The sequence below is a fragment of the Durio zibethinus genome, chromosome 18 (genome assembly GCF_047325235.1).
Source record: "Durio zibethinus cultivar Kanyao isolate XHJ-2024 chromosome 18, ASM4732523v1, whole genome shotgun sequence".
Lineage (NCBI taxonomy): Eukaryota > Viridiplantae > Streptophyta > Magnoliopsida > Malvales > Malvaceae > Durio > Durio zibethinus.
The window spans coordinates 21,764,135-21,780,417 of record NC_143179.1 but is presented as its reverse complement, the minus strand read 5'-3'; the positions used below and the strand labels follow the sequence as shown (position 1 = coordinate 21,780,417).

Genomic DNA, 16,283 nt, shown 5'->3' with positions numbered 1-16,283 from the left:
AAACACTATAAAAATTATTAAAAAATTTAAAGATATCTTAAATTTTACTAACTCAATATTTAAACATAATTATGTATAGTTAGAAAATATGTCACGTCAAAGGGTTATTACTAATATTTTACACAAAGAAAAGTTAATATTGGCTGGTGGGCTATTAGTAGTGATGGCAACGGGTCGGGTCGGGGTAGGTTTTTATTCGTCCCGAATTCGATCCGATTTTAAATATACAATACCCGAATTCGTATTCGATCCGATAATTTTTTCATTTTTAATACCCGAATCCGACCCGACCAAACATTGTATAAAATTAAATCCGATTCGATCCGATCCGAAATTAATAAAATATTATTTTAAATATAAATATAAATATATATAAAAATATATATAATTAAATATATAATTAAAAAAATATTTTTTTTTATATATATCGGGTTGGGTAAGGTCGGGTTTGCTTAAAACCCGACCCGATACCCGATTAAAAAAAAAAAAAAACCGACCCTAAGGGGTCGGGTCAGATCGAAACCCGACGGGTTCGGGTGATTTTGCCCTCCCTAGCTATTAGTCACACATTTCTTTTGGTTTTTCTCATTGCATGGTGGGATGAAGTTCCCAATAGTCATGGATTCTGTTGAAAAACTTGGAAGGCTTTCTGGTGCTAAGGTCTTTGATCTCCATCGTCACAATATTGATCATATCACTGTACCTTCTACCCGTGGTCAAGAGTTTGGTGTGCTACGAGGCATAGACGATGTATTTGATTGTTGGTTCGAGAGTGGATCAATGCCTTATGCTTACATCCATTATCCATTTGAGAATGTTGAACTTTTTGAGAAAAGTTTTCCAGGGCATTTTGTGGCTGAGGGGCTAGGTCAAACTCGTGGATGGTTTTACACTCTTATGGTTTTGTCAACTGCATTATTTGGGAAACCTGCATTTAGAAATCTCATTTACAATGGTCTTGTCTTTGCTAAAGATGGAAAGAAGATGAGTAAAAGGTTGAAAAATTATCCTTCACCCATGGAAGTCATTAATGACTATGGGGCTGATGCTTTACGATTGCACCTTATAACTCCCCAGTTGTTCGGGCCAAGACTTTACGTTTTAAAAAGGAAGGAGTTTTTGGTGTTATCAAAGATATCTTCTTACCGTGGTATAATGCGTATAGGTTCCTTGTTCAGAATGCAAAAGACTCGAGTACGAGGGTTCTGCCCCATTTGCTCCTATTGCTTTCACCGTTCTTCAGAAGTCATCTAATGTGCTCGAGCAGTGGATAAACTCTGCCACTCAAAGTCTTGTTCACTTTGTTCGCGAAGAAATGGATGCGTATCGACTTTACACAGTGGTTCCATATCTTTTGAAGTTTCTTGATAACCTTACGAATATATATGTGAGATTAACCGTAAAAGACTAAAAGGCCACCGGAGAGGAAGACTGCCGCACGGCTCTCTCTACTCTTTATAATGTGATTCTAACTTCATGTAAGGTTATGTCCCCCTTTACACCATTCTTCACTGAGGTTCTTTACCAAAACATGTGAAAAGTTTCTGATGGAGCAGAGGAAAGTATTCATTATTGTAGTTTTCCTCAAGAAGAAGGAAAGAGAGAGGAGCGAATCGAAGAAAGGATGGCAAGGATGATGAAGATTATTGATCTTGCCCGCAACATTCGTGAGCGTCACAACAAGCCTATCAAAACACCTCTCAGGGAGATGATAGTTGTTCATAAAGATAAAGGCTTTCTTGGTGACATATTTGGCAAACTAAGAGAGTATGTATTGGAGGAGATCAATGTAAGGTCTCTTGTTCCATGCAAAGACACTGTGAAGTATGCTTCTGTACGTGCAGAGCCTGATTTTAGCATATTAGGTAAGCGACTAGGGAAAACTGTGGGAGTCGTGGCCAAGGAAGTCAAGGCCATGTCTCAGGAATATATATTAGCTTTTGAGAAAGCTAGGGAGGTGACTATTGCTACGCACTGTTTGATTATTTGGGTTAAGTAAGTTAAAACATTTAATCTAAAACAAAAGAATAATAGATGAATATCAAATTTTAGGGTAATCATGCATTTATAAAATAATTTGTTACAAAATGATATGCCAAAATAACAAAACTCAACAAATATTTCAATTGTATCCGTTAACAACCTATGGCCACCTTCAATCCTAATAACATAAGTTAAAATCATAACCAAAATTATGATTAACCCCTTAGTATAATGGGACAAAATTATATCAAAAGCAACCGGGTGGTTGCACTAGACAATCATAATTACTCATTAGTGTAATGAAACAGAACAAAAATCACAGTTACTCCTTTAGTGCAATGAAATAAAAGTATATTACCAGTGATACAATAAACAAAATCTATTATTCTCAACTAGTGATATGGTTTAAAATTGATTTCTAATCACATAATACACGTCAACGTAGCCAACAACCCCAAAAATCACAGTTACTCCTTTAGTGCAATGAAATAAAAGTATATTACCAGTGATACAATAAACAAAATCTATTATTCTCAACTAGTGATATGGTTTAAAATTGATTTCTAATCACATAATACACGTCAACGTAGCCAACAACCCCAATTGACAATGTTAGAACATAATGTATCGAGAGACATTTTAAAATAAAAAATCTTAGATTATCCAACAAGAATAATAATTTCATTCTTATAACTCCAACAAGGCTTTTAAAATTTAGGGCTCATATATAGTTCTTTCAAAACTAAATTACATGATAAAATCGTAATATGGAGGTAAATATAATTATTTACCAAAATAATTTTCACCATTTAAACAAATCACTTATGAGATTTGAGTCACTATTTTCAATAATGTGGTATCAGAGCTGAAGGTTCAAGATGTAGGAAGAGTCAGGTTCAAGATATAAGAAGAATCAAGTCCAGAGGAGCTCGATTCAAGATAAGAGTTTGCGTTTATACTTTGATAGATCGGTTTGCATAAAACTTGAAAGCACAAAAGAGAAGATAATTGTGAGACTTCCATTATAGGTAGAATCAAGCATATTTAGCATGAAAACTGATAATTTGATAAAATTTAAGTCAAAGTGGAGATTGTTAAGAATAATAATTGAAATACTATAAGTGATTTGTTTGAGATTGATTAGATATTATTTGATAGACAATAAGACTTGCAAAAGAAGAATTCTAATAGGAAAGAGATTTTTAATAGGTAAGTTTGTATACTCATAAATAAGTGAAGTCTCTATAGGGTTAAGCATAAAAAAAATGTAAGAGAGTTGTAAGATTTTATGGGATAGATATTCCATAGGACAACTAAAGATTTACATCTTATGGGTATGTATGTTTGAAAGTTTGTGAGTGTATTAGATTAGCTAAAAAGGTCATATAAGTATGGTGCATGGGTGTGCATGTGTATATATTTGTTTGAGTTGATAATACTCCAAATGATTAGAAGAGATTAAAAGGATCTATAGGTATTAATTATTGAGTGCTTATTGATTTTTTATTGTATGTTTGTAATTCTCTACAATTAATGAATCTTTTTTCTCATCCATAGACATAGGTCGATTAGGCCAAATCACGTTAAATTATTATCTTTTGTGTGATTGATTGATTGTTCAATTTTGCTTTCACTGGCAAAAATGTTTAATTTTGATTGAGACTTTTTGCCTAACAAATATGTGTCGAGATTGAAGGTTCCCTAAAAGCAATAAGTGGAAGGTAGGCAGCCATTATAACAATCATATGATATTTTAGCTCTTCATTTACAATTTCATGACCATTTTTTGTCTAAATCGTAACTTGTTGCTTCCAATTCATCGTTAAAACATCAGCTTGGTTGCTATGCTAGCATTTAAAATAAAAATACAAATGTAATACTAGTAAAATTGGTATATAATTTATACCACTAAATTGATATTACAAAATTACCAAAAAGGACAAGAAAATGTAAAGGAGGTTAGAGACGGCGGAGCAGATAATGCCAAGCTCGTCAATTAGCTATAGCTAGGAGTGTAATCAAGCCGAGCCTAGCCGATACATTGGGATGCTCAAGCTTAAAAAAACTCGAAACTCGACTCAAACTTGCTCGAATTTTATTTTTCAAGCTCAAACTCAACTTGAGGTATAATTCGAGTCAAGCTTGAGCTCGCTCAAGTCGAATCATAATAGAAAATTTGTGATTTATATTCATTCTCCACAAAACAAAAATTAGAATAACAAAACAAGAACCATAAAATCTTTTGTGAATCATTCCGAATATATGAAAAAAAAAAACATAAAAATTCAAAACAATAAAACAATTTAAAGAAAAAGAACAGAATGAAAAAAAAATCAAATAACATGTCATTTTTTTAAATGGCCATCTAATCACAAGATGATATCAATAATTTAACAATTTTGTTCACACATTTTGTCACAAAAATAGATTCAAATTCTACAAATACCCAAAAAAAAAAAAAAAAACTACAAATACCACAAATACCCAAAAAAAATAATTCTAAAAGCTAGGAAAAAAATGGCAAAGAGTAGAGATGCTAAAAATGATGGTTGTTCTTATCGGGATGGGATTTTAACATAACACATGTGATTGATTTGTGTCTTCGTTTATTGCAAATTATCACCAACCTTTTCAAGTATAGTTTATGGTAGAGAGGGCCTTTCTTGCAAGAGTTGGAGAAGGAACATGACAAGAGAGTTTTAGAGAAAGTAAAAAAGAAGTGGGGGAGAAAGTGAATGAGGTAATGCCATTTTGGGGAGAGGGGAAAGCGTGAGAGTGAAAGAGGAAAAGAATGATTTAAGGCTTTTAGTTTTAGGTTTTTATATTTTAAAGGTAAAATTGTAATTAAACTAATAAAATATATATTAAAATAAAAAAGCTTGAATAAGCTTGAAAAACTTGAGTCAAGTATTAAAATACTCAAACTTGACTCACTTGATAAATCAAGCTATTTGAGTTCGAACTTGACTTGACAATTATCGATTCGAATTTAAGGTTTTTTCTAATCAAGTCCAAATAATTTGTGAGTATAAGTGTATCATTTATACTTTAATTATAATAGACTATTATAAGAAGGTCTGTGCGTTGACCTGCCATGACTAGGATTTTAATTAACGTCTCCTACAAATTTTGGTTTTGTTTTTCTTTATTCAAAACTTAGAAATAATGAATCTTCAAGGATTAATCGATGTTTGAATGAAGAGAAAGAAAAGAGGACTATTTAGAAGTCAAGTTTGTTGACAGTGATGTAAAAGTAGCAAAGTTGATGGGAAAGATTGCAAATTCATGAATTTATTGGAAAAAGAAAAAAATAGGATCAAATTTAAGTAAATAAATTTGAAATTAAAAAAAAAAAGAAAAATTCCTAAAATTAGAAGGGGGTTGAGAAGGAAGAGATAAAGCTTTGATTGTGTCCATAGCTATGAGCTCATTCTCTTTGTGTTCCAAAGTGCTGAGTTTTTGTCCACTAACTTATACTTTATTTAAGTTAAATCATAGTCCAAAATAGAATATAATCCAGTCGAATCATTCAGTAAGAAATTTGAGTTGTTGTTCAAAACTTAATTTAAATTTGATCGAATTTTAATTTTTAAATTTAAATTAGATTTAAGATAAAAATTAAATTATTCGAGCTCATTAAATTAAGTTCATTTAATAAAATTGAATTCAATTTTTATGTTTAATTTCAAATTTTATTATGTATTTAAATTTGAATTCGAGTTCGAATTAATATATATAAATAATATAATAATTTTTAATTAAAATAATAAAAATATATTAAATTTAAAAAATTTAATTAGGTTCATGACCTATTTAAATTAAATATTAAAAAACTCAAACTTAACTTACTTAATAAATTAAGCTATTCAAACTTTAGTTTAATTTAACAATAAATTATTTAAATTTTATTTGAATCGAATTTAAATAATTTATAAATTTTAATATATCATTTATATTTTTACTTAAAATATATTTATAAAAAATCCCAATTAGGTAAAATCATTTTGTAAAGAACAAAAAGTACATAGCAATTGCCAATTACCATAATCTATCTCATCTCGAGCTGAAAAGGAGAGACAAAGATTTCATTGCCAAATCTTACAGCTGCAAGCAAACCCGCACTGTAGAGAGTGTAAAATCACAGTTACAAAAGTTTGCAAAACATTGAACAGAACTATGCTCTGCACAGCTAACAGCCACAATCTAGTAATCTACGGTCCGAAGTACAGCCAACGTACATGTAAAAAAAACACGCACCAATACTTTCAGTCCGCAAATCAATGGACACGTGTAAAAAAGACAATAATAATTGGGGGCCAATATATAAATAAGCATAAATAAAGAGGAAAAAAATAAAAGAACCATTCTTCTTTTTTTTCCTCTCGTGCTATTAACTCATACCTCGTGTTCTTCTCTCTCTTTGTCTCTCTCTCTCTGGTTTGGAGTGAGTTGGGCATTTGGTTTCTAATCTGTGTGGTGCAGGTTAGCTTCTGCCGTCTCTATCCTACGCCAACGGAGGTAAGTGCTTATCCTACACTCCATTTCTTCCCATTCTTTCCCCTTTCTAAAATAAAAATTCGCATCAAAATAGAAACCCTAATTAGAATAACACTCTTTTCTCTAGCCATTTTTTCCCTTCGCATCTCGTAACTGCAGAAAGATTGATATAGTTTGTTAATTTATTATTTTTTTGTTTTTAAATTATTATGATCAGGGAGTTTCGACGGTTTTGATTGATTTATTATCTGATCATCATTGCGCTGAGAGATCTGTTGAGGCGAGTAAAATCTAGGGTTAGGTTTTTGATGCTTTGTCGGGGATCATCGGAATCCGTCAAACGGGTTAACAGTTCGGGTCGGACCCTCCGATGGCAAATTCCGGAGTTGGGAATAAGTTTGTTTCAGTCAATCTGAACAAGTCATATGGCCAACAACCATCTAAACATAACTACCATTCACATCATTCGGGTTCTTATGGGTCAAATCGGGCACGACCCGGTGCTGGCGTTGGAGGAGGGGGAGGAATGGTGGTACTTTCAAGGCCTCGTAGCTCCCAAAAGGTTGGGTCCAAGTTATCTGTTCCACCCCCCTTGAATTTACCATCCTTGCGAAAGGAGCATGAACGATTTGATTCGTTGGGCCCGGGCGGCGTGCCTGCCAGTGGAGGGATTTCCGGAAGTGGACCAAGGCCTACTTCGTCTGGGATGGGATGGACTAAGCCCGGTACAGTTGCTTTGCAGGAGAAAGAAGGGTTCGTTGGTGGTGGTGATCTTGTGAATGATGGTGTTGATCAGGGTTTGAATACTGGTGATGGGGTCAGTAGAGGAAATGTTGGTGTTTATATGCCGCCTTCAGCTAGGTCAAGTGTGGCAGGGCCAACTTCCTCGGTGGCTGCTTCAGCTCAAGGTTTTCCACCTTTGGATAAAGCTACGGTGCTGAGGAGAGAGGATTTTCCTTCATTGCAGGCAGCTTTGCCTATTGGATCGGGGGCTGAAAAGAAACAGAAGGATGGTTTGAATCAGAAACAGAAGCAATTGGCAGTTGAGGAGTTGTCTAATGAGCATAGGGATGGTTCTCGTCCAAGTTCAGTTATAGATATGCGTCCTCAATTGCAGTCGGGAAGAATTGCTGTTGGTAATGGATTGAGTGAGAATGGGGATGAAGGTCATGTAAATGGCTCTCGTTTATTAGAGCAAGGCAGGAAGCAGGATGAGTATTTCCTGGGGCCACTTCCATTGGTTCGCTTGAACCCAAGATCTGACTGGGCTGATGATGAACGTGACACTGGTCAGGGTTTTACAGACCGTGGGAGAGATCATGGGTATTCAAAAAGTGAATCTTACTGGGATAGAGATTTTGATATGCCTAGGGCTAGTGTTCTGCCACAAAAACCAGCACATAGTCTTTTTGATAGGTGGGGACAGCGTGACAATGAAACTGGACGAACTGCTTCCAGTGAAGTCACTAAATTGGACCCTTATGGCAGAGATGCAAAAATACCAAGTAGAGAAGGGCGGGAAGGAAATGCATGGAGAGCTTCTTCCCCTCTTCCTCAAGAGGGAATTAGTTCTCAAGAGATTGCAAGTGACAGAAATAGTATTGGCTCAAGGCCTTCTAGTATGAACAGAGAAAAGGAGAATAAGTACATTCCATCGCCTTTCCGGGATAATGCTCAGGATGATAATGGAAAGAGGGATTTGGGTTATGGAAATGGAGGAAGACGAGCTTGGAACAATACAATGGATTCATTTAGTAGTAGAGAGTCTGAGAGGAATACAAGGGAGCATTATGGCAATGACCAATACAATAGATACAAAGCTGATGCTTTCCAGAATAGCTCCTTATCAAAACCATCTTTTCTTTTGGGTGGTAAAGGATTTCCTGTTAATGATCCTATACTAAATTTTGGTAGAGAGAAACGTCCTTTGTCCAATGGAAAACCTTATCTAGAAGACCCTTTCATGAAGGACTTTGGGGCTACTGGATTTGATGGACAGGATCCTTTTCCTGGAAATCTTGTTGGGGTCATTAAGAGGAAGAAAGATATGCATAAACAAACTGATTTTCATGACCCTGTCAGGGAATCATTTGAAGCTGAAATTGAGAGAGTGCAGAAGAGGCAGGAACAGGAGCGGCAGCGAATTATTGAAGAACAAGAAAGAGTGTTGGAGCAAGCTCGAAGACAAGAAGAAGAGAGACTGCTGTTGGCAAGGGAACAAGAAGAGCAGCAGAGGAGGCTGGAAGAAGAAGCTAGGGAAGCTGCTTGGAGAGCTGAACAAGAGCGGTTGGAAGCCTTGCAAAGGGCAGAAGAACAGAGGATAGCCAGAGAAGAGGAAAAGCGCAGGATTCTTTTGGAGGAGGAAAGGAGAAAACAGGCTGCTAAACAAAAACTCTTAGAGTTGGAGGAAAGGATTGCCAAGAGGCAGGCTGAAGCAGTGAAGGGTGGTAGTAACTTTTCTGCTGGAGAGGATGAGAAAATTTTGGGGATGGCGAAAGAAAGAGATGTATCAAAAGCAACAGATGTGGGTGATTGGGAAGATGGTGAAAGGATGGTGGAAAGAATCACAACTTCGGCTTCTTCTGATTCTTCTGGTCTAAATAGACCCTTTGAGATGACTTCTAGGCCTCACTTCTCTAATGCTTCTTCTGCATTTTCAGATAGAGTTAAGCCCTTTAATTCATGGAGGAGAGATGCATTTGAGAATGGAAACAGCTCAGCCTTCAATGGGCAAGAGATAGAGAATGATCATCATAGCCCCAGGCGAGATGGATCTATTGGGGGTAGACAATTTCCAAGAAAAGAGTTTTATGGAACACTTCCGTACATGTCTTCTAGGCCTTACTATAGAGCAGGGGTTCCAGAACCCCATACGGATGATTTTGGTCAGCCAAAGGGTCAAAGGTGGAATGTTGCCGGTGATGGTAATCATTATGGCAGAAATGCTGAGATTGAATCTGAATATCATGAGAACCTAGCTGAGAACTATGGTGATGTGACATGGGGGCAGCGATCTCGTGGTAATTTTTATCCTCCTTACCCTGAAAGATTCTATCACAACCCTGAGGGTGATGGGCTTTATTCCTTTGGGAGGTCACGATATTCTGTGAGGCAGCCTCGTGTTTTACCTCCTCCATCTGTGTCTTCAATGCAGAAAACCTCATATAGAGGTGGGAATGAGCATCCTGGTCCTTCAACATTCCTAGAAAATGAGATAAATTATAATCATGCAACAATAGGTGGATCTGGCATGGAGAGAGTTTATGATAGTGGCCATCAAGACGATCTTGTACAGCATGTAATTATGGATACTCAGCCTGAGAATACTGATAATGAAGCACAAAAAGTGAATGGCAACACAGCAAGGTGTGACTCACAGTCATCCTTATCTGTTTCAAGCCCCCCAGATTCCCCAGTTCATCTTTCTCAAGATGACTTGGATGAGTCTGGAGATTCTACAGTGTTAGCAGCTGAAGAGGGTAAAGAGGTTGACTTGTCAGGCCAGGGGATCGAACCCCTTTTGTTGCCTACTGAAGCTGGGAAAGGGAATGTTCAGACTGCTTCAAGTTCTATTTCAGCTGGTGATGATGAGGAATGGACTGTTAATAACAATGAACACTTGCAGGAGCAAGTAGAATATGATGAAAATGAAAATGAAGATGGATACCAGGAAGAAGATGAAGTGCATGAAGGAGATGATGGCAATATTGACCTGACTCGAGAGTTTGATGAAATGCATCTAGAGGATAAGGAGCCGCCTGACATGATGGATCACTTGGTCTTGGGCTTCAATGAGGGGGTCGAGGTTAGCATGCCAAATGATGAGTTGGAAAGAAGCTCTAGGAAGGACTCTGCATATGCAATAACACAGATTTCTATTGGCTCTTTAGAAGAAAAGGTATCTTTTGATGATATGCATAGTGATAGAAACACCCTTCAGTCCATGGATTCTCCTTCCCAAGTGAGTTTAAATAGTTCTTCTAGAATCTTCCAGGAAAGCGAGAAGGCAATGCAGGATCCGGTTATTCAACCGAATACTGCTTCTCAAGCATCAACATCATCTGAGCTAATGGATCCTGTGGATGCTACTGGTAGCACTGGTGTGTTGGCAGAGCATACTCTCCCCTATTCTGTCAGCATGGCTTCCCATTCATCTTATGGTCAAAGTGGCATGCCTACTGCTTCTTCTGTTCCTAATCAGTCTGAAGTACCTGTTAAGCTCCAATTTGGGCTGTTTTCGGGTCCCTCTTTAATACCATCTCCAGTTCCAGCCATACAGATTGGTTCTATACAGATGCCTCTTCATCTGCATCCTCAGGGTGGTCCATCTCTCACCCATATGCAGCCATCACAGCCTCATCTCTTTCAGTTTGGTCAGTTAAGGTATACATCTCCTATTTCCCAGAGAGTGCTGCCATTGGCTCCTCAATCTGTGTCATTTGTCCAGCCAAATGTTCCAGCCAACTTCTCCCCGAACCAAAACTCTGAAGTGCCTCTGTCTGTTCAGCCCAGTCAAGACTCTTCTGTGCATAGTATAATGAAAAATGAAGTTTCATCTCTATTGGATAACCAGTCAGGTCTTCCAAGGCCCTTGGATTTATCACATGGGAATTTGTTGAAGGAGGAAAGCTCCACACCAACCAGGGAAAGCAGAAAAAGTGTTGTGACACAGCATGTTCATGTAGAGATATCAAATATTGGTGATAACACATCTTCCAAGTCAGGTTTCCCTTCAGAAGATCAGGGGCACCAGAATTCAGTTCGTAGAAACTTAAAAGCACTGTCTAGTAATCAATCAGAACTTGAACTTCAAACTGTTCTGGCACCATCTCAGTCAGTTTCAAAAGAGAAAGATTTAAGTGCATTAAGGGGCCAAACTTATAGTAATAGGGGGAAAAAGCATGTCTTCAAAGTTAAAGGTTCTAACACAAGATCAACTTTTCTTGCTTCTGAGGCCTCTTGCCAAGAGTCTACTGGATATCAAAGGAGAGCTCGACGTCCTAGAACAGAGTTTAGAATTAGAGAAAATTCTGATAAGAAGCAGTCTTTTAGAATGGTTTCTTCAAACCACCCGAATCAAGTAGGGCTGGATGAAAAGTTAAGTGCCAATGGAAGGAATACTGGATTTTCCTCAAGAAATGGGGTGAGGAAAGTTGTTGTGGTGAATAAATCAAAACAGATAATTGAATCAGAATGCTCCAATTCAGCTCTCTGTGGTTCCCAGGAGATTGATTTTGGGAACAGGAATGAAAAGGGATTGGGAAAAGAATCATTGATGAGGACTCATAATATCCCACCCTCTGGGGAAGGTAATCTTAAGAGGAATATTGAAGATGATGTGGATGCTCCTTTGCAAAGTGGCATTGTGCGAGTTTTTGAGCAACCTGGAATAGAAGCAGCTAGTGGTGAAGATGACTTCATTGAGGTGAGATCAAAGAGGCAAATGCTGAACGACAGGCGTGAGCAAAGAGAAAAAGAAATCAAAGCAAAGTGCCGGGTTGCAAAGGTTCTAATGCACTTTGAACTTTTTTCATGACTCACTTCACAATAAGATGTTTTTCCCCTTTCATTTTTGCTGGTTCAGTGCAATAAGACTGTGTTGCTTAACATTGTTTATTTATCTTTCATGACAGCCACCACGAAAACCTCGTACAATCCCACAAAATTTCACCATCTCAGCCAGCTCAAATAGAAATTCTGCTTCAGCAAGTGGAGAAGTAATGAACAATGTTTGCTCTGATTTTGTTGCTACTGAGGGATGTAATGTGGGAAATAGCGAATTATCAGCAGGATTTGGTGCAACTATAGTATGCCAACCCTTGGCTCCAGTTAGTACTCCTGCCACTAAATCTGATGCACAGGCTGATATAAGAATGCAGGCAGTGAAGTATATACCTCTCTAGAAAAAACTAATGTACATTTAAACAATATTCATACAGATTGTTAAATCTGATGGTTTTCTACAGGTCACTCCAGAGAAGCTCCCTTCCAGTTACCTCAGGTGGTGAACCAAACCTAGTATCTGGCTTCATGTTTGATAGCAAGAATAAAGTTCTTGATAATGTTCAGACATCTTTAGGTTCATGGGGTAATTCACTTATTAATCGACAGGTATGAATAACTGCATTTACTGACTTATTAACTTTTGTAGCAGTTTAATACTGCCCTCTGTTTCTAGTAGATCTGCAAGACTCATGGTGTTTCTATGAATACTCAATTTTCCTTTTTATGCATTGTCTCATGGATTATCATGGAATCTTTTTTCCCCACGTTTTATATTTTGACTGATCTGACAACATAGTTTCTACGGCCTATGTTATTTTTATCTTGATTTTGGAATCAGATTGATTTACATATTTGCTCCTTCAACATGCTCAGCTCTTACTTTTCTTGCACCTTCTCGATTTTTCTTCAAGATCTTTAACTTGGGATTGGAATTCAGTATGTGTGGTGCACTGATTTATCTTTTTATACTTGTGTTTTATGCTTGTGTGCATGCATGTGTCTGAATTTCTGCACGTTGTTATATTGTGTCTTCCAGGATGCCTATAGGCATATTTGATACTATGATGCTGCAAATTTTAATCTGTTACTTTGTTTTTTATCATTTTCCCTTCTAACTTCAGGCTGTTATATTCTGCATTCTAGATTGATTAGGATTGAACTTTACAATGTGAAAGGTTGATTAAAATGTCTTGTATTTTCAGGGTTGTTAGTCTGAGGTTATTTATTTATTTTTTGATATCTTTAGTCTGAGTTTATTCTAAATTATTGTGCTTGCAGATGCTGGTATTCTTTCTTTTAATTATTTTAAATAAATCTGAGAAAGTCCAAGAACTGATTTGGTTGCATCTTGTAGGTAATGACACTGACACAGACCCAACTTGATGATGCTATGAAGCCTGTTCAATTCGATATTTGTGCTCCTATTGGAGATCACACTGGCTCAGTTACTGACCTCAGCATGCCATCCTCCATATTATTGAAGGACAGTTCATTTTCTTCTGCTGCAAGTCCAATAAATTCTCTGCTTGCTGGGCAGAAAATACAATTCGGTTGGTGTATTCTTTCTTTCTGATATTGCATTAGATTCTTTGAGTTACTGTTGCCACTTATATGATGGATATCATCACTTTATACAGGAGCAGTTACATCTCCGACAGTTCTTCCTCCTATCAGCCGTGCCATTTCACATGGGATTGGCCCTCCAGGTCCATCTCGATCAGATATCCAAATCCCCCACAATCTTTCTGCAGCTGAGAATGATTGCACCCTGTTTTTTGGAAAAGAGAAACATTCAAGTGAATCTTGCGTTCTTTTGGAAGATTGTGAAGCTGAAGCTGAAGCAGCTGCTTCTGCTGTTGCTGTTGCAGCCATAACCAGTGATGAGATTGTAGGGAATGGAACAAATACCTGCACCGATTCTGCTTCAGATAATAAAGGTTTTGGAGGTGCAGACATTGATGTTATTACTACAGGTGTTTAACAAAATAATCTGCAATCATAGTAGGGGCCCTGTATGTTTTTGCTTGTGTGGATGTTACTAACCGAGTTAGCTTTTTTCATCTATTTCACAGGTGATGTTGGTCAGCATGTAGCAAGTCAATCCAAGGTGGAAGAGTCACTCAGTGTTTCTCTTCCTGCAGATCTTTCTGTTGAGAACCCACCTATTTCTTTATGGCCACCACTACGTAGTCCACAGAATTCTTCAAGCCAGATGATTTCACATTTTCCTGGAGGCCCTCCTTCGCACTTCCCCTTCTATGAAATGAATCCCATGATGGGGGGTCCAATCTTTGCCTTTGGACCACATGAGGAATCTTCATCTACCCAATCGCAGTGCCAGAAGAGTAACACGCCAGCTTCAGGTCCCTTAGGGACCTGGCAACAATGCCATTCTGGAGTGGATTCATTCTATGGTCCTCCAACGGGATTCACCGGCCATTTTATCACCCCACCGGGAGGTATCCCTGGGGTACAAGGCCCACCACATATGGTTGTGTACAACCATTTTGCTCCAGTTGGTCAGTTTGGACTAAGTTTCATGGGTACAACGTACATCCCATCTGGAAAACAACCTGACTGGAAACACAATCCCGCATCTTCTGCAATTGGTGAAGGGGATGTGAATAATTTGAATATGGAAGCTTCGCACCGTAATTCTACCAACATGCCTGCTCAAATCCAGCATCTTGCACCTGGCCCTGGTTCTCCTCTTCTGCCCATGGCATCTCCACTTGCTATGTTTGATGTTTCTCCTTTCCAGGTAAAAGTTTAAGCAAACCTCAAGCTATTAAGCCGCCAGCATCGTGAAGATTCACGATGGTGCTTTTTTTTTTTTGGTTGTCCTAGTCCATTTTTTCCAAATTAATTTGTGTTGTCAACTCAAAAGTTAGTGGTCTATGTAGATATTCTAGGTGTAATCATCGATTCTTTTAAACTGGATTTTATTGAATAGGTGCACTAGAATGCTGGATGATGAGAATTATCAAAGTTTTTTTGTTTGGCTGTTGTTTGATTTATGACACTTTACAACCCAGCCCTCCCCCTTTTTGTCCCTTTCCCTACTTTTCCTCTGATCTGACTAATATCTTGAAACTTTTCCTTCAGTCCACTCCAGACATGTCAATCCAAGCTCGTTGGGCTCATGTTCCGGCTTCACCTCTACCGTCTGTTACACCATCAATGCCATCGCAGCAACGCACAGGTGTACTACCTTCTCAGTTCAGCCAGGGGCCTCCTGTTGACCTGTCATTGACTAGCAACAGGTTCACTGAGTCCCAAACATCAACGCCTTCTAACAGCAGTCGGAAATTTCCTGTGGCAACAGATGCAACCGTCACCCAGTTGCCTGATGAACTAGGGTTGGTGGAACCATCTAGCTCCACCATTGCTGCAGCTTCAGCACAACATGTCTCCAAGAGCTTGTCCCTCACTAAAATTGCAGGTGCTGGCCAGATTGATGTCCAAAATGACGGCGGTATTAAAAGTAGTGGCCAGAGCGCAAATCCTGCATTCAAGGCTGAGTCTTACCAGCAAAAGAATATATCATCTTCCCAGCATTACAGTGACTCCTCCGGGTATAATCATCAGAGAGGAAGTGGGGCTTTGCAAAAGCACAGCTCTGGTGAATGGACTTATCGTAGAATGGGTTTTCAAGGAAGAAGCCAATCCATGGGTGGAGACAAGAACTTTCCCGCTTCAAAGATGAAGCAAATTTATGTGGCTAAACAGACCAATAATGGGTCGTCAAAATCATCATGATGACAGCTTTTCTGACTTTAGTCAAAATAGAGAATCAACGAGTGGAGCATTTCTTTTCACCAGATGCAACTTTTGTTATTTTTATTGGCAAAATCACTTGGGTTAGTATGGTGACCGGTGAGTGTTGAGTTTTTGGGATTTTACCAGTGTACCAAATAGCCACGGTGGTTTTTCTGGTGGAAATTTGGACTACTGGTTGGTAAAAGAGTAGTTTTGTTTTTGGTTTTTGAGTTTTCTAGCTTAAGAAGGTATGAGTATTTGCCTTGAAGAAGCTGTGTAGTGTTTGTGTAAAGGGGCTCGATGGTCGGTGCAGTCGTGCTCCATCACTCTTTACGTTTTATTTTATTAGGTGCATAAATGTCTTGGGATTTGATCATGTACTGAGACTATAACTATATATATATATATATATGAAGGATTTTTCCGAGAGATATATGTACTATTTCATCTCAGTAATGATAAATATGGGCTTTTGGGGAATAATATGTCCTCCAACTCATTGCAGTCATTAAGTATGTCTCTTTGTCTGTATTAATTAT

General features: G+C 37.8%; 1 protein-coding gene and 1 pseudogene across 3 annotated transcripts; both read left to right on the top strand.

Annotated features, from left to right (window-relative positions):
- The first annotated feature begins 600 nt into the window (after positions 1-600).
- LOC111301058 (isoleucine--tRNA ligase, cytoplasmic-like) lies at positions 601-6,775 on the top strand (annotated as a pseudogene). The gene is made up of 6 exons (XR_016330150.1): positions 601-1,995; positions 2,847-2,954; positions 3,680-3,704; positions 4,635-4,691; positions 6,466-6,501; positions 6,698-6,775. The product of XR_016330150.1 is annotated as an isoleucine--tRNA ligase, cytoplasmic-like (transcript).
- Positions 6,406-16,177, top strand: LOC111299986 (uncharacterized). 2 transcript variants are annotated; one of them, XM_022895543.2, is made up of 8 exons: positions 6,406-6,501; positions 6,698-11,986; positions 12,114-12,367; positions 12,447-12,591; positions 13,340-13,535; positions 13,623-13,931; positions 14,058-14,746; positions 15,091-16,177. In XM_022895543.2, the coding sequence occupies exons 2-8, from the start codon at positions 6,851-6,853 to the stop codon at positions 15,742-15,744; spliced, it is 7,383 nt and encodes a 2,460-aa protein (XP_022751278.2). In that variant the 5' UTR covers positions 6,406-6,501; positions 6,698-6,850; the 3' UTR covers positions 15,745-16,177. The 2 variants fall into 2 exon arrangements, with proteins under 2 accessions (XP_022751278.2, XP_022751277.2); XM_022895542.2 differs by having other exon boundaries at positions 13,623-13,958.
- Positions 16,178-16,283: the final 106 nt, after the last annotated feature.

Coding starts and splice junctions, on each gene's coding strand:
- LOC111299986 (XM_022895542.2), top strand. CDS start 6,851: ATGGCAAATTCCGGAGTTGGGAATAAGTTTGTTTCAGTCAATCTGAAC. Junction 12,592..13,339: donor ATTCACTTATTAATCGACAG/GTATGAATAACT, acceptor TGCATCTTGTAG/GTAATGACACTGACACAGAC. Junction 14,747..15,090: donor TTGATGTTTCTCCTTTCCAG/GTAAAAGTTTAA, acceptor CTTTTCCTTCAG/TCCACTCCAGACATGTCAAT.